Source organism: Desmodus rotundus, chromosome 4 (assembly GCF_022682495.2).
Source record: "Desmodus rotundus isolate HL8 chromosome 4, HLdesRot8A.1, whole genome shotgun sequence".
Lineage (NCBI taxonomy): Eukaryota > Metazoa > Chordata > Mammalia > Chiroptera > Phyllostomidae > Desmodus > Desmodus rotundus.
The window spans coordinates 159,786,926-159,812,629 of NC_071390.1; the positions used below are offsets into that span (position 1 = coordinate 159,786,926).

General features: G+C 40.3%; 1 protein-coding gene across 1 annotated transcript in view; it reads right to left on the reverse strand.

Moving 5' to 3' along the window:
• Positions 1-1,421: 1,421 nt before the first annotated feature.
• Positions 1,422-25,704, reverse strand: part of DTHD1 (death domain containing 1) — a 55,119-nt gene continuing 30,836 nt past the window's right edge. Inside the window, exons 8-10 of the mRNA XM_024573549.3 lie at positions 22,516-22,760; positions 6,430-6,487; positions 1,422-1,928 (exon numbers count right to left, since the gene is read on the reverse strand). Of these exons, the coding sequence (XP_024429317.3) occupies positions 1,609-1,928; positions 6,430-6,487; positions 22,516-22,760 (623 nt within the window). The 3' untranslated portion in view covers positions 1,422-1,608. The remainder of the gene's footprint in view (positions 1,929-6,429; positions 6,488-22,515; positions 22,761-25,704) is intronic.

Genomic DNA, 25,704 nt, shown 5'->3' on the forward strand with positions numbered 1-25,704 from the left:
GTTCTAGAAGTCCTAGCCACAGTGATCAGACAAAAAGAAGAAATAAAAGGCATCCAAATTGGAAAGGAGGAAGTAAAGCTGTCATTATTTGTATTGACATGATACTGTACATAGAAAACCCTTAAGAGTCCACCCAAAATTTACTACACCTAATAAATGAATTTGGCAGCATAGCAAGATACAAACCTAATGCCCAAAAATCAATGGCATTTTTATATACTAATAATGAGGTTCAGAAAGAGAAACTAAGAAAACAATTTCACTTTTTATTGCAACAAAAAAATTAAGGTACCTAGAAATAAATTTAACCAAGGAGGCAAAACAACTTTACTTGGAAAACTATAGAACACTGAAGAAAGAAATTGAGGAAGATACAAATAAGTGGAAGCATATACCGTATACATAGATTGGAAGAATTAACATCATTAAAATAGGCATTCTACCAAAAGCAATCCATACATTCAATGCAATTCCTTTTAAAATACCAATGGCATACTTCACAGAACTAGAACATTATTCCAAGAATTTATATGCAACCAAAAAAGACGCCAAATAGCCTCAGCAGCCTTCTGAATAAAGAACAAAGCTGGAAGTATCACAACTCCTGATATCAAGCTACACTATGAGGTCACTGGAGTAAAAATAACCTGATACTGGCACAACAACAGACACATAGATCAGGGGAACAGAACAGAGAGCCCAGGAATAAACCCATGCTTGTATGAACAACGGATATTTGACAAAGGAGGCAAGAGCACACAATGGAGCAAAGACAGTCTCTTCAATAAATGGGGTTGGGAAAACTTGACTGGAACATGCAAAAAGAAAATGTAACAACACTGCCAATTATTTTTATATACTATTTATATAAATATTTACATATTCATATATAAATATTACTATTTTTATAGGGCTTACGTATAAGGTTTCTCTCAAACTGATTTAAAGGAAGGGTTTTTCTCCTAAGCAGGTGAAAGGGCCCTGAATTCTTTCACTGATACTACATTTCCTCTGTACTTGCCTCATCCCACTAATTGTAAGGAATGAGTTTTTTCCTATCCTAGACTACATTTTATTAAAAGAAAAGTTTGTGACAGCAAATGCCTGGAATGTTATTCTATTTTTAATTTATTGAGAGCTTATCTATTTTCTGAGAGTGATTTGCTATCATCCGTATCAGGTCTCTGCAGCCCAATTGATTCGGCGTTGTTTCCTGTGGGCCTCACTGTGTGCACCTCCTGAGGATTAGTTGCTTGGGATCCCCGATAAGGATTTTAGTTTTATGTAGATAGATAACAGTAAAAAAGGGGTCCTATATATCATATTTCTCCTTTACACTTAGAAATTGACCTCAGCTGTTAAAGTACGAACAGAGCAAACTCTACTGCAAACGCTATTAAGTTTGGCTGCACCCAAGTCATGTTTGCAGAGCACAGATCTCTGGGCCATGAACAAGAGCGCTCAACCATACGGATGCTTTTCATTGTCGGATTGGGGCTTTGCCACTTGTCTCAACAGCTTCAAATAACATTATTTGGAAGTCCCTACTAAAGTGTTGACAGAAACTATCTTACAACCACCTATGACCCAAAGAAGGAATAACCGACTTTACTCTGCCGTCTCAAACCACTGCTGTGGATCGGTGAACACTTTATTTTCCCACTTGAACTTGAGCTCTTCGGAAAGATCACTCCTGCCAATCTTGCGTAGATGACGAGCCAGGAGGCGAAGTTTATCAGTGGAATTTGGGAGTGACTTTTTCCAGAAGCAAAGAAGTTCGTGGATCTGCTCTGTAAGATCATCTGGGTTCTTCAGTTTGATGAGCTGAATGGTGCTGCGGCGGAGCGGGAGGGATGAGGAGAGACACATGGCGTTTTCTTCTGAGAGCTCCTCTGCCAGCCAGTACAGCAAGTTATCCCACAGGGCTTCTGCCAGGCACATGGGGACACTGGGTTAGGACTCTTTCTTGGGGGATGTGCTTATTTCACCTCTGTACCTGCTTTTAGGAAATCTAAGTGCCTCTGGTTTGTCCTCTGAGCAATAGAAAGATTAGGGACCTCCTAAAGGATAGTTGAGAGCCTTTGAATTTCTGGGATCTTCTTCTGAGGGAACACCTATTGCAGAGGGTTGGAAATGCTTCTCTAAATGTTTAACTTCCCTAAGAGCCAGAGGGGCTTGTTCTGTGGTTTGTAGGCCCTGGCCCAGAGAGTCTACTTAGTTAGGACAAGGGTGTGGACAAAACCTGACATTTTTAACAAGCTCCCAACCCTACTTAGGAAGCACCATGGTAAAGGGTATTTTTTGGTTCAAAAAATACTTTGCTGAGTTAGTACTAACCCAATGCATAAATTGTATGAGCAGCTGGACAGTGCTCACACAGTCCCAACTACAGACACACACAAACTCACTGAGGGAGGTCCACCCCCCAAAGAGCAGTTCTGTGGGTGGTTCTTCACATCATCATTGTTCCTGGCCTCGGGACTAGGGTTTAGAACCACAAACATCTGCTTTGTCTGTAACTGGTATGCTCAACATACCTCTTCCCTTACCCTGTGATTCCTGTCTACCACCTAAACTCCTGATTCATTTTCTGTTGTTATTTTCTTCATTGTGTAACTCAGACCCATCACTCAGTAACCCCCCAACCCTACTTTCCCTCTCCTTCCACACACCACCAGGAGCCAGACTCACAGTCACTTTTTCCTACTCTCATGCTCACCACTGCCCCATTTTCCCTGGTCTGGTGTGAACACAGAGTATCTACCACCTTTTACTCAAGTATTCCTTCCATTGACCAACTCACACAAATCGTACTTGATTGTACACTATGATTTTACACTTGATTTTTCCACTTTTCTGTGGAGGCTACTCCAGAAATGGAGTCAACACACACTTGGTCTCCACTGTCACCTTCAAAGCAACATTCTGCTCCCATCATGCAGTATATTGATTTCCATGCCTGTGCTCCATGGACAGGCCTTCCCCTTCCCGTCCACATCATGTATTTGTTGGCATCAGCTGCCAGAATCGTCAGCTGTGCTCATCATCAGTGACACCACTGGCCACACGGTTCCTTAGTCTTGTCAGTAATCAATGAGTTGTGCATAGGTCCACATTAGAAACGGATTCTCATGGCCAATTCTCACGTTTCATCATCAACAAGAACTATTCTACCTCCCTGGCCTCAGCCTTTCAATATTACTGCCCACCAGTACCTCCTAAACTTCCACTTTGTTCCATTGCTCCTGCCACACATTCTTCTTGCCCCATTGCTACTAATACAGTCGTTCCTTTGATGGCCCCAGTCATTCATCATCTCCACTGGGTTTCACGTGCTGCTCCTAAAGACCAACTATACATCAAGGCGGGTCTTGCATCCTCTTTAAACTCTGTTGTCTGCTTTAGCTTTCGTTGTTGTCGACCTGTCAATCCTCAGTTCTGCTTTACTCACGCAGCTTTTAACTACTGGGCTGCCCAGGGTTATGAACCTATGCTGAGCATGATCAACAAACTCTCCTTTTTACACCATTTCAGTCCTTAGAAGCTTACAAATCCATTAAAAAAATCTTTTTCCTATACTTAAAATTTTTCCAGAGCAATCACCCAAAGTTCTACCATCGTTAAGTCCCAAACTCACACTCCCTGTTTCCCTCAGCCAGTTCTACTTTACCCAAAGCCACTTGACCTGAGTTCTCATAACCTTGTTTTCATCTCAAAATCATCTTTTACAAAGTTTCACTCCTCGTGTTTGCCAGATGCCATCCCCCACAGTGTTTTTCATCAAGTAATTTCACTCCACACCTGTTCCTTCATTGCCTCCTCACCACAGGTTCTTGCCATACTTTTCACAGACACTCTCAAGCCCCTTCTTTCTCTGCTTCTGCTATTCTTTCAAGCTACTGAGCTATCTCTCCCCTTCATTTACCATAAAATCTTGTATTTTTTTGGAGCTAAAGGACAAGGACCTCTATTTTATTACCATTTTTTAAACATTCGATATTGTTTTCTATTGGTTTCAGGTGTGCAGCATAGTGCTCAGACAATTACATGCATCACAAAGTGTTCCTCCTGATGTCTCCGGGACCCACCTGGCAACACACACAGTTATTGCAGTATTATTGACTAGATTCCCTAGACTGTGGTTTCTCTTCAGATTGCATATCCATCTTTTGCCTTTCACCATAAAATCTTTTAATGCCCAATGTAAACTTGATGCCTCAAGTTCATCACTACTGACTCACTTCTTAAACCCTTGCTTTAGGGATTCTGTACCCTCTTTTAAAATTATTGAAACCTTTCCAATCTTCCAAGACCCCTTCTAATTACTACTTACAACAGCTGATGCTCAGTCTGCATCTTCTCTGTCTTCACAAAGCATTTTCCTCCTTCCCTTGGTTTCCATGGCCAATCCAGGTTCTCCCCCCGCCTCTCCTGCACATACTTCTCTCTGCTTTGCTAAGTCTCTTCCTCATGATACTGCTGAATGTCTGCTTCCTCTCTCAGGCCTCTCCTATCTCTATCATCTCCCCTCAAAGAGTTCGTCAACTCTTACTGTCTTAACCATCTCCTCTTTGTGAAATAGCCCAGGTCTACTCTATCTTCTGCTGTGGCTTTGTTTTTCTAAGTCCTGGTATAGCATTTGCAATGTTCATGTCCCAATTATCTTTACCAGTGTATGCCACAGCAAATTCAAACCTCCTATTTCTCAAATCAAAATCAGCTTCAGCCTTTCCCTCTCTTTACCTGATCTTTCACTCTATCAACTTTTATAGTAAATGTGACCACTCAGTTGAATAAGCTAAAACATGTAATATTATTCAAATTTCTCAAAGCCTATTTCTCAACCCTTGGACCTAAGTCCTATGGGTCCTACCTCTAAACATGTCTCAGATACTTTCCCCACTTTCCAGACCTACTACTGACTGCACTTCAGTCAGACCCAGCTCTCTATTCCGGAGAATTACAGGAACCAGGGTTCTAATTCATATCTCTGCTACCAGTTTTGACTAATTTTAGTCTTCCACCCAATTAATAAAGAGAAGTTTTCAGTCTAATCAGATTTTTTTTGTTCCTTGTTAATAAATCTCTTTTTTAAAAGATTTTATTTATTTTTAGAGTGAGGGAAAGGGAGGGGGAAAGAGAGGGAAAGAAACATGGATGTGTAGGAGATACATTGATGGGTTGCCTGTAGCACACCCCCAAGTGGGGAACCAGCCTGTAACCCAGGCATATACCCTAACTGGAAATCGAGCCAGGGACCTTTCGGTTCACAAGCGAGGACTCAGTTCGCTGAGCCACACCAGCCAGAGCAATAAATCTCTTATAAACTACCATCTATACTTCTTAACTTAGCATTTACAGCTTTTTATAGTTTAATCGTGCTCTACTGTCATCTCTATTATCCTTCCCGCAACAGCTCAGGCGGCCTTGGTCGTGCAGCCCACGTGGTATAACAACCCAGGACTTCCTGGTGCATGCAGGAAAGATAGGGATGCCTGTGCTCTCTAGTGGCTGCAACAATGGTAGTGAGAATGCTACTCTCATTTGAACATCAGATTCTTCAAAAGTTAAACTTTCTGGGCTTTCATCTTCTGCTATTGTTTTGTTTTGGTTTCTTATTTGGGGGGCAGGACTGGCTTTGGTGCTATTTGTTTTGTTTTTGCTGTATCACCTGCTGTCTCTTTGAAAACAGTTTTATTGCCTCTGAGAGGATACTGCCTGTCACACTAAGGTTTATTCCCATCTTACTTTCTTCTGATGTAATTTCAGCGAAGCCCACACATTTTCTGTACAAATCCATAAAGGCAGCCCCTGAATGGAATGCTTTGCCATCAGTTGTGGGTCTGACATAGTAGCAAAGCACATTCACTTATGTCCTTTGAAGACCAATAAATTATCAAGGTAGTAACTACTAACATCACAAAATGATCACCTCAGAAGCTAAATTAGAGTAAAATGTCAAATTCTACCCTGAAACCTGCATCATTATTATGTAATCAATGTATGCATAACCACAAGCAAATATCACAGCTTTCCTTTTTGGTGGCATCCAATATGCCCCCATGTAAAGGCTATTGCCCTTAAATGCAGATTTGAAGTGACCACACTTCAAGACTCAGAATTAATAGTCAGCATTTCAGAACTAACTGCGGTGGTCTATTTATCAAACTAAGCAATTACTAGTTATCTTAGTAAACTAATGCTTAGGAGGGTTCATATATTTCTTGTGGATTTTAATAAAATTTTAAGCATGTCTACATTGGAGTATCTTTTGATTTAAATGTGCATGATTTCCAAAGGAAAACAGTTAGTAAACTGATAAACCTAATATCTTGTTTAATTGCAAAGTTCTCTTCTTTTTCTAACAAAAGGGTCACAAAAGTATAAAATATGAGGAAAAAGATGCCTCTGTAATAAGGACACTCTTACCTAGGGGATCTGTAGAAATTCTCTTGGTACTCTGTGGCCGGTTGATTAATTTTTCATGCTATTGGGGGAGGAGACACAGAATAAAGAAGAAATCATTAATTTGTGAACAAGCTACAAAGACACATCCATCTGAACCTCACACCTATTTGAAAAAGTAATGAATGGCATATCTTGCAAAATTAGATTATGTGTTTGTGCATGCATAGTCAGTGATTGCTTTCCTAGGATAAGGCAAAATACATTAAACCAAACCTTTCAGAAAATTTAAATTAAGAATACACATTTAAATTTTGTTATTTCAGTCACATTATCTGTGAGTAAACATTTTTCCCACTATAATTTAAAACTATTAAAATCGGCAAACATAGAGCAAACTACCTGTATGCTACAAACATAGAACTTTGGGGGGGCCTTCATGGGGCAGGTCCTGCATCAGCTTAGACACCCCGCCCAGGGCCTGGCACCCGAGGGCACCGAAACACGAGTTTTAGTGAACAGACGCGTGCATCAGTGCGCACACGCGATTTTGAAAACAGTCAAGTCTTTGAGCAGACATTATTCTACAACTGATTGTTTTATCAAGAAGTGATCAAATACATAACCATTACTTTTCTGCACTGTCTGCAGAAAGAATACTTTGTTCTCATTTAATCTGGGATCATTGGAAACAGCTCAGAAGATAAATTAAAAATGTCTGGATTTGGAAACCTGTTCTGTGTTCTGTGTTCTGGGCAATTTATCTCCAGCTCAGCTCTGAAATGTGATTTATCTATTTTTTAAAAAACACACATCACATTACACAACGGAATTCTACTCGGCCATAAAAAAGAGGAAAATTTTACCCCTTGCAACAGCATGGATGGACCTGGAGAACATTATGCTAAGTGAAATAAGCCAGTCAGAGAAAGACAAATGCCCCATGATCTCACTCATATGTGGAATCTAATGAACAAACTGAACTAACAAGCAAAACAGAGACAGACTCAGATGGAGAACAGGTGACAGCTAATGGGTATTGGGGGGCACAGTTAGGGGGGCGGAGGGATTGAGCAGAAAGGAGAAAGGACTCATGGACATGGACAACTGTGTGGTGATCGCTGGGGATGGGGAAGTATTAGGGGACTAAATGGTAATGGGAAAAAATACAAGATTAATTTTAAAAATAAAACAATTTTAAAAATTAAAAATAAAAACATCACAAAAATCTGTACAAAAATGTCCATAGCAGCCAAAAAATGGCTTGTAATAGCCAAAAAACCTGAAGATAACTAATATTCTTCTCAATGGGCGAATGAAGTATGGTACATCCACGCTACGGGTTACTTTTCAGTAACAAAAAGTGTGAGTCATTGATGCATGCAACAACTTGCGTGAACCTCAGGGAATTATGCTGACAGAAAAATTCTAGTTTCAAAAGGTCACCTGTTCCACGATTCCATTTTCATCACAGTCTTGAAATTACAGAATTGTAAACATGTAGAACAGATTAATGGTTGCCAGGTGTTAGGGATGGTGGGGGAGGGCCGGAAGGGGTAGCAAGCACAGGGGAGGTCTCTGTGATGATAGAGGGGTTCTGCATCTGCAGTGCAGTGGCTCCACAAATCTCACACGTGACGCAAGTGACATAAAGTATACGGTACATTATACCAGTGACAACTTCCTGGTGTTGATATCCTGCTATAGTGACGCAAGACATAACCACTGAGGAAAACTGAGTGAGACTGCATGGGACCTCTCTGTTAATCTAGAATTGTTTTAAAGCCTACTTTACAGTGACGATACGAGAAGGAAGAAACTCTCTATGCTAATAAGTAGGACACTGCCTAAATCATAATGAGCACTGGACACAAACTGATTGAATCTGAATATTATTTTGTAGGTATTTGTGTCATAGACATTACGTAAACATGTATATAAAAATTCCATTAAGAAGTTTTAATGGGAGGCAATGAAGAAAGAACATAAGAACAACCCAAGTTCAAATATACTAATACTGTAGCACTGCAAAATAATTGCGTAGGGTTATCAAAACATCAACTATGTGTTTAAAACTCTCAAAAATGAGAGATATATCAATTTAAATAGTGCATGAAATTCTATCATTCTCACTGAAGAGCGTACAGACTCGATCGGGTCTGGGACAAGAGATACATGTTGCATGTTTTCTTTTCTTTGTATAAATAATTCCCCCTCCGTCATTTTTTTCTTCAGAGATGTCTCATAGCATAGTGATGCATTCAGAGTGATTCTAGAATTTAAATATATGTATTTTTTTTCACATGCATGAAAACTCAAGCCAAGCCCTTCATCCGGCACGCAACCATAGAAGCTGTGGGTAGTGGCCGAGCAGCATGGAAATCTCTGGCTCTTTGTGCATCCTGGCATGATGCTAGCTAGTCTCACACATTATCTTCATCAGGGATGTTCAACGACCCTCTTCCCTTCCTCTTCTTTCCTGTATTGCTGGATTTTTATCTGTGCATTATTTTTGCCTTGCACACTACTTTATAAATCTTACTGGTACTCAGGGTCAGCTCCAAGCCAAACTAGTAAGCCTTTGCTCATCCTACATAGTGTCCCCTCCCATGGATTCCCAGTGTCTATATGTGGTTCCCTGGATGACTCCCTTGGTGGGACTGTCTCTAATTATTCCCTACTTTCCTCCCCCATTCCAAAAGTGCTGTTCTGCTCCATCTTCTCAGGTTCTACTATTTGCTAAAGAAAGGTTTGTTATTTCTCTGAGGTATCCGGATTTATGTTGATGCTTCCCACAATTTCACACATAGTTTAAAGTGCTGAGTGGGAATAATGACCTAAAATTATAACTTTGAATCCTACAGTAATATTCTATTTTAAAATTTAACTTGGGTGCTCACTGACTCTAAGGGCACCCCCCATAGTACTATTGCCATTTAGCAGATAGAGAAATACTAAGCGGTAGCCCTTTCCTCTTGAATTTCTACTTGCCTACGAGTTCCTCGGTGTCTGCTGCAGAACCAGCACTTGTGTAGGGCTTCATGACGCTTGACGCTCCACCTAACAGGGATGCCACATTGCATTACAGCTAAACATCAGTGCAATGCACAGAAAGAATTTCACAAGTAATTATTATAATACCACATGGCAGCAACTCCTCCATGCAGCCTTAACCCCACCGCCACACACTTATTGTAGATTTTTCTGGTAAATAGGTCATTTCTTTAGTAGTTAGAAGATATACAGGTGAAAGCGGGGTGAATAATAATAGATCAAGGAAGTGGATCTAATCAGTGTATTAGTAGGGATTTTACCATAAGCCTTTTAGATACCATGACTAGGTACTGGTTTTCACTGCTTACTGTGTTCTATGTTTATTTTGCATAGAGGCCTCTTCAACTAAGTCATAGTTGCCATTTGCTTAACTCGAGTTCATCTATTGCATCATAATAGTAAACATTTATATTCTCAATCTTGATAATGTACAAATCCTACAGAATCCCATTGTAAATAGGTTAGAACACTGATAAAAGAAGTCATCTGGTCAAAAGATTAATGTTAGCATAAGAACTTTGTGCTGCATTCATGCACCCAACAGAAGTACAAATCAAACAAACGCTTCTATCAGTGTTGAGTGAGAGCAAACTGGTAGGAACTGGCTAAACTTCTGGTTTCCAGTAAGCCTTGTAAGAAGCCAGAAGCTGTCATTCTGTCCTGACAACAAGTAAAAAGCTGAGCAAACTGAAAAAAGTCAACAACTCTCTTTAATCTGTAAGGGAATTAAGGTCACATGTCAAACCTCTGCCCTGGATTGGAAAAGAACGATAGGCAAGTGCAGAGAACAGCGACATTTCAGAGCAGAAACTTGCAAGCACTGACTATGCAGGAACTAGGTCCAGGGTAAGGAAACCTGAACGATAATCCACAAACTGCTGGAGGCCCAGTGTCCACAGCAGTCTGAGAGTTAAAAGCTCCAGGGCACCCAGTCAAAGATGCCCCCACACTTTTGTGCACTTCCCCTCCAGGACCTCAACCCGGCTCTACCGGTGAATATCTGAAACACATCTCCATGTGGAGCTGGCAGGGACTGGGCCAAAGGAACCATTTTAGAACACACCCAGACATTCTGTTCTTATCAAGATCTGCTTTCAGAAGACAGGATTTAACCCAAACCTAACCTACTGGGGATTTATCAGCATCTACCTAACCTGGGGGAAGGGAAATACCCAACACAGAGATAAAAGTGGCAGACATATAAAATAAGCAAGCATCTGACTTGCTCAGGGAAGAGGAGGAGAGAGAACAGCACAAAATAAGAATGACTTTGAAGTCCGGGTCCTCGTCCAGACAGCCTTTGCCCTGCGAAGTCCGACAAGTTGAGACAAGCCGTCTAAGCGTTCTTGCTCCACTCTCCAGCTGGTGAAACAGAGACGATGGCCCCGCCTGTGAAGTATGCTGTGAGGGTTCGTCTGAGATGAGGTCCTGAGAGGGTATGACCTGCACTGAGAGCTCGGCAAGTGCTGGCAGACACACTAGCCAAATGCAATGTGTGGGCATTTTTAGGATGCTGTTTTCTTTTCCGTTCTTTTTTTTTTTTTAACACATTAACCATGAAACAAAAACAGAATCAGTGAATATAGAAAATGCGTGAATAGTAGATAGTATTAAATAATAATAGCCATTTTTGGGGGGTGTAGTGATGATATGGTGTTTTTTTAAGTTCTTGTCTCTTACAAAACATACAGAATTATTTATGAGTAAAGGGATATAGTAACTGCGATTTGCTTTAAAATATATAAACAAACAAGCCCAGGGGTATTGGATAGAAAAATGGCAGAAAATGATGGGTGATGGGTCCGTGCAGGCTCATTGCATGTTTTCTCTATTTTGGTGTGCCTTTGAAAACTTCTGCGCAACATTTTTTCTCTATTTTGGTGTGCCTTTGAAAACTTCTGCGCAACATTTTTTCTCTATTTTGGTGTGCCTTTGAAAACTTCTGCGCAAACACATGCACCAAAACAAGAGAAAACAAAAATGAAACTGACCTAAATTAACTAAAAGACAGCAGCATCAGTCAGTCCATATCCTGTTGTTTTCATCCTGGATTGGTTCTGATGGCACACTCAATGGAGAACCTCCTGAAGGCTGGGGCAGAAATGTGTGATCCACACAATAAAAGGAAGTGCTTCTTACACGGAGAGATCTGGAGACCAGCATAAACACACAGAGCAGTAAGATGTGTGTGGGGGGGAAATAGGAACTGAGTTGAGAGCAACAAGGGCTGGCTCAAAGTACTTTGGAGATAAAGTACTTTGAGCCAGCCCTTGGAGATAAATCTAGAAATTAAGCTTTTTGGACATGAAATCAGGCTGCTACCAATTCCTGAAATAACACAGATCTGTGTTTTTGTTTAACTCAGGTGTTTCTTGGTTTTAAACCTATGCAGCCAAACTTGTTTTGTTTCTTCATTATTTTTCAGTTGCTTCTTTGAAAATGATCTTTTTTTAAGGCTTCACTCTGATTATGGTTTTGTCAAAACGAAAGCATTAAATCTCTCTCAGCCTCTGAAGCAGTTAGTCACAAAAGGAGGAAGCTTCACGTCCCTGGTAACCAGATAGAACAATTCGAGAAACCCCCACTGAGCTAAGGAGCTGGGCCAGATAGAAGGGCTATGGCTGCAGATATTAATGAGCAAGGACCTGGGTAATTTAGGAAAGCTGTATGGAATATATATAGAATCAGTGAAGAAAAGTTGTCAAAAGCAGCCTAGCATAGATAAAGCTCTTCAAATATCCCTAGAATTTAGCAAGCACTGCATAAGTGCGGACTATTGTTAATATGCTTGAAATTTTGCTCATTGTTCAAGCAATTCTGGCAAAGGTACATGCTCTTGATCCATAAATGCAGCTATGTGGGAGACACTATTGATTTTCAAAGCAGCTCCGAAAGACATGACACTGTTAGAACTTGCATAAAATTCCACCTCCTTCCTTTGTTTTTCCGCTTTTAAATTGGAATCCCAAGTTTTTGTCAATCCTGAAGACTTGTCAAGGTACCTATTTGACTGGGAATGCAGTTCTTCCTAGACTATTCTAACATTTTTTAAAATTTCCTTAATTTTTGTCTTGTTTTGCTTTAATTCTTTTGTGTTATAGACAGAGATCGTCTTTTGAACAGAAAGTGCAATGTGAATGTGGCTGGGAAGGGCCTGGAGAGCCACATCTTCGCAGGCCTTGCCGGCCTGTGCAACCCTCAGGTTAGCCACTCCTTCGAAGGCATGCAAAGTTTCTGCTCAGGGCAGCTGCTAGCTGGGGAGGGATTCGGGTAAAGCATTTGTCAGGTATGGACTGCACCTTCAACTGTGTTATCAGTTCCCCAGCACACAGTCATTTATTAATTAAGTCAAGAAAACACTATAAAATGCAATTACAAAATCAAATGAGCTTCGCTACCAGCACTGAGGGACTCGGTCCCAAAAGGAGCCACCGGGGATGCTGGTTCCGAGGGCGGCCGCGTTCACACAGGAGCTTTACCATTCTCTAGCTATTTCCCCTTGCACAAACCTCTCTGTGCCTCAGTGTCTTCAGCCACCTCCCGTTTCAGCGAATGAGTTAATGTCAGGGAATAACGATAAATATCAGTTATTGTTATCAATACCATTGTTATATAAATAAAAGTTAGAACAGACTGTACATTCAAATACACTCAAAAGGCTTTGGCTGTAGTTACAGTGCAGCACCTACTTCTGCCTGGGAAGTTTACAGGCGTCTTCTGAGAAGGTGATAATCGAGCTCAGTGTGGAGTCGCTGCTGCCACAGGGGCAGCTGTAGGAAGAGGCTCTGGGGCAGTTAAGACCATAATGTGTACAAGAAGTGAGACCGGAAGTGGACTGCAGCAAAAGACATTCGTCGGGTAAATGTCGTGAAGGGGTCGGGGGGCAAGACATGGGGGTCGTGAAGGGCCTTATAACAGGGTAAGTGGCTGGGACTCTGATCAATAGATATAAAGTGCCAACGGAGAAGTTTTAGACGAGTGATAGAATCATCCTGGTTTTTGAGATAAAAAATACCCCCCATTGGTTAAGTGGCCTAGAGCAGAAAAGGGGCTTGTAATCAGCCTTCAAAGAGAGGGTGTCAATCATCTGTTGGGTAGGGCAATATTTGGGGGAATAAAGATGAAATGCAAGTTTAAACACAATTCCAAAGTAAATTTAATAAAACACTCTGATGAATCACAGGACAATGGCTTAAACCAGTATCTGGGGAGCTACCCTAGGAAGCCCCCTCTCACAGCTTTCTCCATCTCCCAGCATCTTCCTCCCAGTCGACCCACACCCACATTTACCTTATTGCAAAGTCCAGTTGGACCCAAATCCTAAATCTCTGCCCAGCTCTGTTCTCTACCTGCCACCCTTGCTGCCGTGGCCTTATGTCAGGTCATCACCGTCCCTTCCATGACCCCTTCGTTAGTTCTTACCTCACTATTAAACTCACCTCTTTCCAATTTATCCTCACAGGCTGTTACAGTGATATTTGTAACAAAATTCGATCACATAACCTGCCTGGTCAAAATTTACTGATGGCTTGCCTTTACTTACAGGATAAAAGAAAAGTTGACTTATAAACTAACCAGAGACCTACTTCTCTGTCCTCAGTTATGGTTGTACTCATTCCAAGAATTCCAGTGGCTGAGAGATTCTTCTGTTTACTCACGTGCTGAGGATCTCTGATCTGAATCTCTACCTCACACAGGATCTTTATATCGTGAAATGCCACATTCTTTCGGCAAATGCTGACAGCAAGCCCCACCTATAATGATTTCACAGGGACCTAAACAAAGCTTTCAAAACCCTTCATCATCTTTCCCTAGCTCATTTCCAGCCTGAATTTTCCAAATCTTCCACTCAGGCCAAGGTCTGTTCCTTGTCGTCTCTTGAAATACCTGCGCTTTGCTACTGCCAGGTTTCAGTCCATACGGCTCCTTTGTGTGGACACCCCTGTCTCTCTCTCTCTCTCTCTCTCTCTCTCTCTCTCTTCCCCTCTGTGACCTAAACATGCTCTTTATCTGTCTTGTTCAGTGACGTGTCCCCAGGCCACCTCGGTCCACAGGACTCACTGCCTTCTCTGAAAGGCCACAGCACTTACTTTCTTGGCCATTCATTTGCAATGAATCATCAGTTCCTGTCCTGCCATATTACTGTATTGTTGTATTATCTCTTGCATTGTTTTATAACTTTTAAAGTGTTTATGCTTTATTTCCTGAACTGGATTGCAATTGCCTTGAAAGCTAGGACTTTCAACCTGTATCACTATTTTTTTTAGGCCTTCCTTGATATCTCATATATAAATAGACACTTAATTAGTATTGGCTCATTGACATGATGACTGATAAATATGCAAAAGAAACAGTTTATAAACTACAAAATTGTTTGAATTGATGAACCTCATTGTTTAAATGTTACAATTTTAAGAGAATAAATACAAATATCAACTACCTTTTTAATTTTATTTTCTCAGACAGGCAAGAATATATGTGCTTCTTTTGTAAAAGAATTATTGAAAGCCGTATAACAACATGGTGCACAATTTCTGGTTTAGTTACACTGCCCACTGAGGAGACAAAACCTTCCTGTTTGGACAGAGGGTGAAGGAGGAAGAGGGAAGAAGAGGGGTGATGAGGGAAAGGGGGAAAGTGAGGGGATGGAGGAGGGGATAAGAAAACGAGAGGAGAGAGGGAAAAGGAAAGAGAGGGAGAAGACTAGAAGGAAGGAGAGGGGGAAAGAGAAGAAAAAGATTCTTTTCTGATTAAATCAGGGTAAAACACTTTTCGAAAAAGAGGGAGGATCCTATTTCTGACTAAATCAGTTTTGCTCATTTTCTCCCTTTCACATGCCATGTATAATATAAAGTCAGTTTTTCAGTGACGTGGTCAAAACCGGGCCTTGAAAGGTCACTCTGATGACTTCCAGGAAGATTCGACTGCAGGCCTGGAGTGCCTCAAGGAAGAGCAGAAGAGAGCCACAGTGGAAACACCAGAGAAGGTGATAATGTGTTTTTAAAACTTTCACAGGTTAAAAAAAAATTGGTATGCATCTTTACCCATCCAGACTCTTGTGACTTTCTTCTATCATTGGTAGGGGGTGGGGCATAAAGCAACATACATATTATTGGAATTAACTCTAGTGTAGAAAACATGAAACTAAGTTATAGAAAAATTTTAAATCACCATTAAATTTGTTAATCCTTCTCCACACACACATACACAAACACACATACACAAGCACACACACACCATTTGTTCTAGAAGGTTTTTTTAAAGGTACATGCCCTTTCCAATCTGCATTCTTAATAACTAGCAATAGGATAATAAGGCCCATTTCATTCTTGAACCTTAAGATAATTTAGTAAATTATTACAACTAAAAACCCTAAGTAGAATTGAAGTGACTGGGAATATATACATTGCAATAGCTTGGAATCTTCTCATTTATTTAGCTTAAATTATTCTTCAGTATTTCATATGGTCACAAAAAATATCATATAGAAGAAAAAAATCATCCCTAGCAGGGAAGGGAGAGAGATGGAAATGAACGTCCCAGGCGGTGAGACAGTGACAATTCTGATGAAATGTAAGTCTCACCAGCTTCCGCTTGCTTTCTCTCTTTGACAGCAAGTTATTTAATGTGGTGAGAAAGTAAGTTACTAGAAATCACACGTCATGAGTTCAGTTTTTTAAAAAAAGGAAGTTGAGGCCAAGCAAAACTTGAGTCAGTAGAAGGATTATGTCAATAGGTAGGTGAGTCTGCCTGGGGACTACAGCCCCCAGCAGGCTCCTGCTGAGACAGCTGCCAGCCCTGCTTCAATGCAAACCCCAACCCTGCCCCCTACCCGTCCACCCCTCCACTCCCCTACTCCCCAACCTCCCGCAGACAGGAAGGGTGAAAGACAGTCTCAACTCAAGCACCAATGGCCAAAAGGCACAGGTAGTCCCCTGTGTGACATTATTTCCAAAGCACACACACAGTACTTCCTTCCACCTAAAAAAATCTTTGACACTTTTGAAACTTGCCTCACTTCTGCCAAAGCTCACATAGACAGAGTGTGAACTGCATTTATGCAAATATTTTTGTAAAAGGAGGAAGTTCGAAACACAGGTTAGGAAAGATTTAGAGACACATCATTGTTCTTTTCAGCTGGCGATTGATTATGTGACCATTTTCAGAAGATCATACTGACATGTGAACTATCACCTAGACTCTCTTTTCCCTTCAAACCCTATCGCAATCTTGGCTCTTGCTGTTTTCCCCACTGCTGTACTTTTCTGGCCAATGGGTTTCTTGTCACTGTCACTTCTTGTCCCTGTTGCACTTCCACAATGAAGTCTTACTGGCCATCCCATCTGTATACACTGCCAATTCTGTCAGCCCTCCGATGAGAATTTATTTTCCTTCTTCATGCTTCTCACTTTCTTCTCCACACTTTTGCTGTTTTAAATACAAGCTCACTCTATGAATTCATTCATTTAACAAACATTTATTGAGCACCTAACATATGCCAGGCACTATTCCAGGCTCTTGGGATTCAGCAGCGAACAAAACATGCAAAGGTCCCTGGCCTCAAGGAGCTCATATCCTTGCTGTGCCGTGGAGGATTCTCTAAATAAACATCATGAATGAGGGAATACATGTTAGAAGGTGCCAATGCTTTAGAGGAAAGAAAAAACATCAGAGCAAGTTAAGAAAATCAGGAGTGTCAGCTTAGGCGGGTAGGAGGAGATTGCAGTAAGATACAGTCAGAGATGGCCTCGGAGAAAAGGTGAAATCTGAGCAAAGAGTTGGAGGTGAGCGTGTTATCCAGGCAGGAATCTGAAGGATGGAAGAACATTCTAGGCAGAGGGAACCACTAACACAAAGACCTAAAGCAAATGCATGTGTGGCAAGCGAGTTCCAAGAACGGTCAGAGAGTCGTTATGGCTGGTGAAGAGGAGGGTATAGAAAAGAAGGCCCTAGAGTCAGTGGGGCCAAGTTCATCTAGAGTCTTTCACTCTGAGTGAAACCAGGAGACTTTGCAGGGTTTGGAGTAAGGGCAGGAAATGATCTGACAGTTGATTTGGAGGCTCTCTCTGCCCTCTGAGTTGAGAATGGTTTGTAGTGAGGCAAGAGAAGAATGAGACCATGCATACAGGAACGCCACGTATGTCTTGCCCATGGGATACAAGGAGTGTGTTTGTCAAATGAATTAATATACGAATGAGTAGACTATGGAGGCTGAAGGATGAGGTACAAGGAAATCCTCATGAGCACGAAGTAATGGGTGGTATGTTTTCACATCTCTGGGAGTCAGACACAGTATATTAATGACACATGTTATGTTTATGTGTGCATGAATGTGTTTGTGTTTAGATCTAAATGTGCACATATAAACATTTACTGCTTGTCTTCTGCATGGACAGCACTTTTCATTTTGACAGATGGCTTCACCTAATTTATACTCCATGTATGGATGTATGCATAATGCAGTGTTCACTAATGCCCAGCTCCACATAAAAAGGCTGCATTAATTTCCTCAAAAACAGCCCATTCTAATACTGCGTACCTGAGGTTGATTTTTTTTTAATTTCTGAACTTTGTGGAAGAAATGTGTTCTACCAAAAATAAAGGTCATAGTTTCAGTTCCCATTTAAGTATGTTAGTTTGAAAAGAGGGAAAACATTTCCATAGCCACAGGTTCTTCCTCAATCCTGAGAAACTCATTGTGAAGATTTTATTTAGGGCAAGAGAAGGGGCCAGCAGAACGGCCCTGACAGCCCTGCACAGGCAGGTGGCGCGTGGGCTGTGGGTTCACGTATGAGAGGCAGCAGTTGTTTAAAATGTGCTGTTTTTAAACATGCTCCTATAGTTGCAAGATTATCAATGGCCAGGCTGGACAATTTTAAGATTTGAAGATATTGTTTCCTTCATCTAATCACTCACAAATACTTAGCAAACACAGGTGTGGACGTGTGGCACTGGCAACACAGTGACAGGACAAGGCTGTGACTGCAGTTGGTTGCACTCATTCTCAGTTGGGGTAACGTCACCCTCAACGAGAGAACATTTTCTCTTGGGCGAAACAAACAAACAAAAGCTTACACCTTTAATGTGTAAAATATATATATTTTATAAAATATGCACATGTATGAAATATATATATATACTTATGTATGACATACATACATGTATACATACAGTGCCTAAACAGGCATACAGAATATCTGTGATATTAAAACTTAATGGGGAAGAGTGGTTTTTAGGGGAAAAAGTGCCTAAAAAGACTCCTTAGGAGGGCAAAAACAAACAAAACGATTGAGAAACTTTTGTCTCCTGGGAAGCCAGTGACTGTAGTAAAATACGGTAATTACCGTGGGAGGGAAAATACGCGATGGTATGGAAACACCCCCCACCCCAGGAACACCTGACTAGGTGTGGAGGAGGACGTCAGGCAAGGCTTCCTGACACAAGTGACACCGCAGCAGGGATGGCCACGGGGAATTACTCCGGCAAGTGTGTAGGGGATGTTGTACTAGAATCAAGAGAGGGGAAGAGCTTATGCAGAAAACATGGCCAATCACTAACACAGACTCTTATGGAAACAAATCTATACAAACCTTTAAACTATCTAGCCTGGCTAATTTGGCTAATTAATTCATGAAGTCAGATAGGCCACAGCGAAAACACTGCAACCTGAAAGCTCTATCTATGTCACATTTTGGACCTAAAGCCTGTCTTCTCTTACATAATGGCCTTTCCCTCATTGTCCGCCATTGTCACAGGAAGGCCCACATGACCTCCTGTTAGAGAAGCCCAGCAGCCCCTGGCCTTGTCTCCCTCTGGTCACCCCAGAGCAACAGAACAACACAGCAGTCTTAGGAAGTCACGTGCTAAACGGAAGCCAGCCCCGCCTCCATGTGTGGTTCTTCTGCTCTCAAATCTTCATGGTGATCCAAATCAACACCTTAGCCTGCCAGGTATCCATTTGTACGGCCAGACTCTAACCCCTGATCTAAGACAGTTGATGTTTTCCTTTAGGTCAAGTCCTGAAACTTTCAGAGTCTAACGCAGGCTGTAGAGCTCCCCTCATTCATCCAGTTTCAGATACTTAGGGTGCCTGCAGTGTGCCAGGCACTGTTCTAATCACGGACGATGGAAGCAGAACAGGGCAGACAAGGTCTTTCACTCATGCGGCTTGCTTTCTCAAGGGCCAAAGGACATGAAAGGACACAAATAAATCTAATAATCTCAATTAATGGAAAGTATTATGAAGTAAGTCTTAAAAGAGTGATAGGTTAAAGGGTGACTTTAGATAAGGAGATGGGGGTATCAGGCTAAGGGGGTGATATCTGAGCTGAGACCTGAGTGATAACCAGCCATGTGACTGAGAGAAGAGATCCCCAAACATAAGAAGCAGCAAGTACAAAGTCCCTCCGATGGAAATGAAAGTGAACAGAGGGAAAACTGACAGCAGGTAGGCACCTACATGGCTATATTGCTCTTCGAATAGCATTTTCGAGCAATATCAGTGGCTTAGTAGACTCTGCCACGCTGCACACGCTGCCCAGGAAACCCAGGACCTCCCCAAACCAGTAACTAAAGCGTTACTGTCTCTAAGGACCCTGCACTTCCGCTCAGATAGCTGGTTTCAGTTTGAAAGGCCAGAACCCATGCTCTGTCATTTGTGAAGTAATTTTAATATCACTTGTACACTAATGCATAGTGTACATGATATTGTCACACAACTCCAAGGGTGAACCTGGCTGTCCTAAAATCTATCCCTAAGAATCCCAGCTTCATCTGCTAAAGAGGCCGCCCCACACAGTAGCTGGAGGTGCAGGAAGCAGGTTTCTGCGTTGGAATCCTAGCTCTGGCACTGGCTTAGCTATGGGACCATGGGCACAGTCACCTAAAACTTTCATGTCTCAGCTTCCTGTAAAATGAGAACACTGCTAATGGCTCACAGGATCTTTGTGAGGATATAATCATATTGCATTATAGCTTTTGGAAGACTTTTGGCACATTAGGAATTACTATAATGGTTATTATATGGACTATGAATTCCTGCTAAGCTATGACTACCATCCCCACTCAAATCCACTCCACTTCCTCATTTTGATGTACTTTTTCCCTCATTTCCAATGGCCAAACTTCTACTAACTTACAAGGTTCAGATAAAATGCCACAACCACCACGAAACTTCTGCTGATTTCATCTTCCAGGAAGGCCAGCTCCCTCTGCTGATCATGCCATTACGTCCATCAGTTACTATCTTACAGGGTGATTTTGTGTACTTGTTTTGTACACTCTACTAGGTTGAAAGTCACTTAGCGCAATGCTGTTCCATAGAAATGTATAGTATGAGACACATAAGTCCATTTCATTTATTTTATTTTACTCACATATATTTTTTAAAAAACAGGTGAGATTAATTTTAATATTTTTATTTAATCCCATAACCAAAGCCTTATAGCTTACTATGCAATTACTATAAACAAGTTATTAATGAAATATTTTATATTTCTCTGTACCGAGTGTTTGAACTCCAGTATGTTTTAGTGCATACGGCACATCTCCGTTTGGACCAGCCATACCTCAGGCGCTCCCTAGACACACGTGGCTATTGGGTACCATTCAGGACCAGGCAACTTCAGGGAATGCATTATCTGCTACAGCTCTGGATTTATCATAGTGTCTAGCATGGCACATCCTCTGTTTCCAAAGTTCAATTAATATTTTTCAAATTAATTACTTACTTTGCTAATTTATTTAAAATCAGTATGAAATTTGATCCCATGGAAAATAGTGGGTTGGCCAAAAATGTCTGTTTGTTTTCTTCCATAAGATGGCTCTAGTAGTACTTAGTTGTCTAACTTCATTCAAAATAATTTTGTTAGAATTGTTAGAGTGTAGAAGTTTGTTAGAGTATATTGTGACATCTGTCATATCAGTGTGCATTTAAAAAAAAACTTATCAAAATTGGTGAATTTTTGTGTAGCCACTTTAATATTGAAGGCAGAAGAAAATGGACAATATTTTCGGCATATTATACTTTATTATTTCAAGAAAGGTATGATGCAACTGAAATGCAAGAGAAAAAATAGTTGTGTGGTGTATGGAGAAGGTGCTATGATTGGTTGTATGTGTCAAAAGTGGTTTGCAAAGTTTCATGCTGGAGATTTCTTGGTGAATGATGCTCTATGGTCCAGTAGACCAGTTGAAGTTGATAGTGATCAAATTGAGACATTAATTGAGAACAATCAATGTTATACCATGCGGGAGACTGCCAACATACTCAAAATATCCAAATCAATCAAGTTATTGATGAAAATGAAAAATGTTGTCTTTTATTTTATGGAAAAAACACATGGACTTTTTGACCAACTCTACATATTCCTGCTACTTATAACACAGAAAAGACAAACAGACAAACACATGGAAAAATAATTTTGGCATCTTTATAGAATAAGTTTGTTCTCTGGAGTGACAAAATGAATTTTTCAGTTATTTTCTCTTTAAGAATATAGTTTAGAAGTGCTAAGTCATGGATCGATAAAAATAGTATGTACGGTAATAAAATTATTTGTTGTTTGATATGTTCAGAGCAACAATCCAATCATACTTTCCTGATAAGAGTAAGAATTTTAAATAAGAGTAACTCTTTAAACAAATGTGCAGGATTTGGTAAATCTTGGTGAAAATATTTTGATGTCTTTTTCCTGCTCACCACATGATTTTTCTTCAAAGGGTTGTGCTCTAAAATACATTTAATGTTTTCGTAAATGATCTCCCAGTCCCTCAGATGCAGTTACAGAAATGAATGACATTATTCCCATAGTCATTAACAACATATTATAAGTATCAGATGAACTTGAATTGTTCCTGTTAGAAAGTTGATAGGAAAGTGGAAGACCTGGCATGTATTCTACCAATCTAAAATTGTAGTTACCCACTCCTTTCTTACCAACTTTATTCTTACCTTTCCTTTTAGCCTCTAGTGTCCATATGCCAGTAGTTTTTATTGTAGTAGAGCATTATAAAGAATTAACAAACTGTGGTAATGAGGGAAGTAGAATAACTCACCTTTGGCAATCTCAGTGGTAATTTGCAAATTGGCAACTGATAATAGTTTTCATTAAGTATGAGAGATTGATCCAAATTGTGGACTGTCTTTTCTTTAGGGACTTTATAAACTACAATCGTGCCCTTATAGTGAGAACAGCTGTAGTTGCCAAATTCATCCACCTCTTTGATTTGGAGTTCCAGCCTGGGTTGTCTTTGTAAATGAAAAATCAGCTTGTAGTCCTTTCCATAATCCTTCCCATTGCCTACAGAGAAGTAAAATACATTTGTTACTATTAAGACATACCACTTCGTCTTAATTTTTAAAATCTAAATAATCATATATTTTTAATGCAGTTGAAGCTATTTTGGTGTCATTGCCTCTTGTCAAAATCTGTCTTGGCAAAGCAGCAGCATGGGTTACTCAAAAGATTTCTCCTCTGTAATTGGACCAAGGGGGTCTCTGGCTACTTCTACATCTGATAATCTTTGATTTTATTCAGCTCTTGGTGTATTTAAAAATTATTTTCACCTTTCAAGAATTATATTTTTTCCTTTCCCCTAACTATGTCATACTGTACACTCTCATGACCTCAGAATGACATTCTAGGTCTGCACTCTTCTATATGGGTGCCATTAGCAACATGTGTTTTTTTTAAGTTAAAATTAATTCAAATTAAAACTCAATTATTTAATCACTCTAACCATTAGCCATATTTGTCTAGTAGCTATGTTATTGGGAAGTGCAGATATAAAATATTTCTACCATCGCAGAAATAGACAGTGCTGTTCTAAGTAATCCTAAATACTTCTAAATAAAATAGTTAGTAGATTCATGTTACTGGAATTTCTATTAAAACCTGATGAATTTCCTCAAAACGATGACATGTAAAAGTCTTCCCAACTGCACACTAAAAATAACGACTATTTAGTAAATACAACCTTTGACCTGTGGGGGTTTTACTGTGATAATCGGGACATTTTACTTGGTGACAGCAGCGGTAAACAGGCAGTGCCATATTCCCTTGGGCATGTCTGCATTACCCTTAGCAAAATTTAACAGTAAGGCCTAAAGTGGCCGTTATAATATGTCTGATGTGAAGATATTTATCCAGTACCTTCACATCTCTGAGCTTCTTAGAGCCTTACTGAACATTCTTTAAAACAGTAGAAATAAAACTTAACTCCTAGGTTTGTTCTGGAAATGAAGCAAAGTAACATGGATAAAATATTTGGCACAGGGCCTTGCATGTAATATGTGCTCAATAAATGAAAGCAATGATAAGAAGCAGAATTTTCCCATTATTTTGAATTTGTATGATAAAAATGATCCACTTAAATTTTCTTAAAGATGTGTCAATATAAAGTCTTTCTCTTTAAGCTGCAACTTCCTTCTGCCCCTAGATGCCTGGGAGGTGACTGCCCATTTTGCCCAGTGAAATAGGGGTTTGGTGAGAGACGGAAATAACACCGATGATCCTCTCCCAATCGTGACGGCTCCAAGGCCATTTTGATGAATTTCTAAAGTACAATAAAATCTAGAATTACAGTAATTCCAAGTTATGAAAGGTATAGGAGTACGTCCCTTCGCCTAGAGATAACCTGGCTACTTGAACAAAACAGATTTGGGTCTACATTGATTCAATTTAGATCTAAAATGTATCTACCTCTTATTGCCAGTTAATTTTTAAAAATAAGGATTTGTAATGCAAATCTCTGAGTCACATTCAATATAAAATAAGAATTGTTACTGAGATTTGCTAGCAATAAATAGCCTGATCTTATTTTTATAAATAGAAAGCATTATGTAGATTTTTTAAAGTTGGAATTTCATTGTTGTCAAGATATAACACCATATTTTGAAGAAACCCTTGTCACAGGAAAAAAATAGACCCTCTGCCCCCCGAAAGGACAAGTACAGCACAAAAGAATCGCAGTGTTATATTCTTTTTCTCCCACGCTGGCATATTCAGAGGATAAATAAAAGGAAAAGCCATTTGTTGTACACCAATATTATGAAATCAACTCTCAGTTGACCTTTTGAGAACCTCTTTCTCCTCAACATGTGTTGTATATACAATAGTTTCTAGTAGGGCCTTGAGATAGTAACTGTTCAAAAATATCTGTCATATAAAGAAATAAAACGTTTATTTATAATTTATAGGTTATTAGATATTCCTTATGGCAATATATTTTCTTGTTAATAATGGGCACTGGAGTATTTTTCATCGATGACATAGAAAGTACAAACATAGAAATATACATTTCTGCTTAGAAAAGTTAGGTGAGGTGGTGAAGGCTAGCAATATGGAGAACCAGAAAATTCCTGTGAGAGCCACTGGCTAGAGTGTTTCTGTATTCTCACACATCTCTCCATGTCTGCCTCTGAGCCTCCATCATCGCTCGCATGGTTTATTGCAACAACTCGCTAACTGGTCTCCCTGCTTCTTCCCTTGCCTTACACAATCTATTCTCAACACACTTATAATCTAACTCAGACCATGTGTCTCCTCTGTCAGCACTTTCCATGGCTCCCCATTTTGCTTAGAATAAAAAGTGAAGTCCTTGCAATGGACTTCAAGGCACGATCAGTACTCGCCTCATCTCCTCCTGCTTTCTGCTCACTCCGTCACTCAGCCACCCTAGCCTCCTTGCTGCTCCTCAGACACACCAGGCACACCTCTGCCTCAGTTCTTTTACAACTGCAACCCCTCTGCATAGGGCAAACACTCCTGAGATGGGATTATGGCTTGCTGTCCCATCTCTGTTTAAATGCCTCTTCCCCACAGGTCTTTCCTGATGAGTCTATTTAAAATTTCAACTCTGACATTCCCTCTGAGACTCTCCATATCTTTTTCCTGCTTTATTCTTCTATACAGTACTTTTTACCCTATTAAACTGTATATTTATTTACTTATTTCCCCCTTCTTTGTCTCTCCCCATTAGAATACAATATACATAAGGAGAGGAGAATTTTGTTGAATGAATACAAGGGCAGTCATTCTCACTTCCTGCATATGTATCTGGGAAAATCACTTCCCTGGGCCAAAGGACATCCAGGGCAACTTTGACACACACAGACGTCTTCGAGGCATTACTAGATGTCAGGGGTGATGCGAAGGTATCATCGTATAAAATTTTGTGTGCCCATTACAGTAAAAATCTTAAGCGCTGAATTAACAGCTCTGACCTAGAGAATGAAAACATACT